Source organism: Gekko japonicus, unplaced genomic scaffold (genome assembly GCF_001447785.1).
Source record: "Gekko japonicus isolate JY-2015 unplaced genomic scaffold, Gekko_japonicus_V1.1 scaffold4839, whole genome shotgun sequence".
NCBI lineage: Eukaryota > Metazoa > Chordata > Lepidosauria > Squamata > Gekkonidae > Gekko > Gekko japonicus.
The window spans coordinates 55,312-58,915 of NW_015169328.1; the positions used below are offsets into that span (position 1 = coordinate 55,312).

At 51.9% G+C, this 3,604-nt stretch overlaps 1 protein-coding gene across 1 annotated transcript in view; it reads left to right on the plus strand.

Moving 5' to 3' along the window:
• Positions 1 to 2,538, plus strand: part of RHPN1 (rhophilin, Rho GTPase binding protein 1) — a gene marked incomplete at its 5' end in the record, with an annotated part of 42,271 nt that extends 39,733 nt beyond the window's left edge. Inside the window, 2 exons of the mRNA XM_015416631.1 lie at positions 783 to 831; positions 2,350 to 2,538. Coding sequence (XP_015272117.1) covers positions 783 to 831; positions 2,350 to 2,538 — 238 coding nt within the window. The remainder of the gene's footprint in view (positions 1 to 782; positions 832 to 2,349) is intronic.
• Between the last annotated feature and the right edge of the window lie 1,066 nt (positions 2,539 to 3,604).

Genomic DNA, 3,604 nt, shown 5'->3' on the forward strand with positions numbered 1-3,604 from the left:
CATTGCACCTGTCTGAGGTCCCACCCCTCCTCAAACATCATCCTCTCCAGGCTCCACCCCTCAAATCCCCAGGAATTTCCCAACCTGGAGTTGGCAACCCTATCTCCTTCTCAGACAAGCATCAACCTGCCATTATCTGTCCCTCTGATTTCAGCTTTCCATCTCCCCCTCCCTCCCTGGGATCAGTTGTAATGCTGAGTGATCTCCACCCCTCACCTGAGATTGGCAACAGTGGTTTCCCAGGATCGAATGGCTGGTTGGGTGGAGTTTATGGCATTGTACCTGTCTGAGGTGCCACCCCTCCTCAAACCTCACCCTCTCCAGGTTCCATCCCTCAAATCTCCAGGAATTTTCCACCTGGAGTTGGCAACCCTATCTCCTTCCCAGCCAATCATCAACCTACCTTTATTTCCCCCTCACTCTTCAGCTTTCCTTCCTCCTTCCCGCACGTGCGGTCTCTGCCGTGCTCTGAATCCGTGACTGCTACATCACATTGGCTGTCTTCATGGGGATCTCAGCAGGGTATAAGGACACAGAGTACAGCCTTTTCTTCAGGAGAACTGATCTCTGCCATCTGGAGATCAGTTGTAATTCTGAGTGATCTCCAGCCCTCACCTGGAGATTGGCAACAATGGTTTCCCAGGAGGAAAAGATGTCTTTCTCTGCAATAGGGACCAAAGCAGATTACATCATTCACCGCTCCCCCTTTTGACCCGCGGAACAACCCTGTGAGGTAGGTATGGCTGAAAGTCTGTGACTGGTCACCCACTCAGCTTTTACAGCAAGAACCTGGATCTACAGCAAGAACCCTACAGCTTCTATCAAACACAGGTAACTGCCATTTCATTACACCTACCAACAGCCACTGAGGGAAAAGTTAGTCTCAAACAGGAGGCAAGCAGGAGAAGCATCTTTGTCAAGAGACTCTAATCTGGGAGAACCGGGTTTGATTCCCCACTCCTCCACTTGCGCCTGCTGATGTGACCTTGGGTCAGTCACAAGCTCTGGCACAGCTGTCCTTGAAAAAGAGCCCTTGTGTCAGAGTTCTCTCAGCCCCACCCACCTCACAGGGTGTCTGTTGTGGGGAGGGGAAGGGAAAGGAGTTTGTAAGCCGCTCTGAGACTCCAAGTGAAGGGCAGGGTATAAATCCAATCTCTTCTCTCTCTCTCTTCTTCTAGATAAAAATAGTGCAAGTCCATAAATGGTACATAAGAATAGTGCAAGTCCATAAATGGTACATAGATAATAATAGTGCAAGTCCATAAATGGTACACAGACAAGGATGAAGACTCCGGATTTTGATCTTCGTTTTGAAAGCTCTTCTTCAAGCAGTTCATACTACTACAATTACAAGTAAAACCAAGCTGTTAATAATCATATATTATAATCAAAGCCATACCCTGAATACTAAGAGGCAAAGATTACCTTCATAAAGTACTCATAATGTACAGAAGACTGAAAGGGTATATGTAGGAGGAAAAATCCTTCCCACAGCACTCACAGTGTATAAAAGCCTTCAAACCAGTATTACGGGAGAAAATTCTGAAACATGGAAGAATAGGAAAATGCTCTTATAATATCATTTATAAAAAATAAAACAGAACACTGTTTTATTCTGCTTTTATTTGTTTTAACTTTGGCACTTATGCCTCTTTGCTAGCCGCCCAGAGCCTTTGGGGAGGGCGGGATATAAATCCAAAAATAAATAAATATTTACAGTAACAATACACAAAACCTATTAAGGGGGTCGTAATGCTCACCAATCCTATTATAATCATTCAAAACCGGGTACCCGATCAGCAAAGGAGTAAATTCTTCCTTTGCTGATTCTTATCTATGTTCCATTTATGGACTGGCACTACTCATGGACCTGTACATTGTACGATGTAAATTTATTTTACTGATCTATGTGGTCTGTGATTCTTATATAACCCACCTCTTTTTTGCATGACTTTTGAGCACTTGTGGTCTGCGTTCTTTACACAGTGCTTGCTTGCTTTCTGTAGAATCATACACTGTGATATCGCATTGGTTTATGACGAAAAGGAACCTCCACATCCAGAGGCAGCTTTCTGGCAGACCAGGAGCCCGGAGGCAACATCAGGGGGGTCTTCCTCCCTCAGGCACTTTCCCGATCACATGACCAGGAGGGGTCGCTACGCCTTCTGCTCTCTGCATGCCGCCGGCGGTGGAAACTGGCCCGGAGTCACCCAGAGCAGAGATTGCAGCCTGGGTCTCCCAGGTCCAACTCTGACTGCTGCACTGTGCTGGCGGCTGCTCCCCCCCCCCTTCCTCCTCCTCTCTGACTCTTCTCACGCTGCCTTTCCGTCTCTTTTCTTTCCCCGGAAGGCGGACAAGAAGTCGTCGGCGATGTCTTCCGGCGCCGGCAGCCCCCTGAAGGGCAACAAGGAGAACCGGCGGAAGAGCCTGCTGCCGGGGAAGGGGGCCAGCACCCTCCTGGCCTGGGGCCGGCGGAGCAAGCGCAGCACCTTCGGCCGCCCCTTCGCCGCCGTGGGGGACAACGAGCAGGCCCGCTGAGCGGCCCGGCCCCCGTGCTCGTGGGGGCGGAGGTCGGCGCACCGGTGGTGGCGGGACCGGAGGCCGGGCGGCTTCTACAAAGGGCCTGGAGTGCCCGAGACTCTGCCTAGGCAAGCCAAACACTGTTGTGGAACGGAGCGTCTGAGTCCCAGATGCGGCAGGAAGAACAGGGAAGCGCCCTGCTGCTGCCCGGCAGCTGGAAACTCGACGCTTGGCTGGGAAGAACTTTGGGCTGTGATCTCGCAGGACTCTTTAAACGGATGGGGTCTCTCGTCCCCAGCAGGCTAAAACGTCTCCTTTCTCAGTGTGTCGCTTCCCCTCTGCCGGAGCCACTTGCTGGGCAAGAGGGACTGCGTGGCACAAAGAGCCACGACCGTTTCGTGGCTGCGTCGGCGGAGGGATCGGCCGGAGCCACTTGCTGGGCAAGAGGGACTGCGTGGCACAAAGAGCCACGACCGTTTCGTGGCTGCGTCGGCAGAGGGATCGTGCCCAGGCCTTGCATAATGGAAGCGCGTGGCCCTTTCTGGAGACCCTTGCCCTCCGTCTGGGGCCACGGCCGTTTGAGGAGGGGAGGGGGGAGGATTTCAGGTGCTGCCGGCCTGAGTAGACAATACCGACCTCCGTGGACTGAACTCCCCCCCTTAGTTCTGTTGCACTTCTTGGAGAAAATGAACGTGACAAGTTTTTGTGTGGTTTCCTAAGACAACGCAGGTCCGGTTTGCACAGGGGGACACACTGACTCTGACAAGACTTTGGGCTCGTGACGTACCCAGGGAACCCTAAAGAGGGGGGATCGTTTTGCATGGTTGGCGTGTTGCCAGTTAGATACGGGTCCGTGCTGCCGGCCTGAGTAGACAATACCGACCTCCGTGGACTGAACTCCCCTCCTTAGTTCTGTTGCACTTCTTGGAGAAAATGAACTTGACAAGTTTTTGTGTGGTTTCCTAAGATAACGCAGATCTGGTTTGCACCGGGGGACACACTGACTCTGACAAGACTTTGGGCTCATGACGTACCCAGGGAACCCTAAAGAGGGAGGATCGTTTTGGATGGTTGGCGTGTTGCC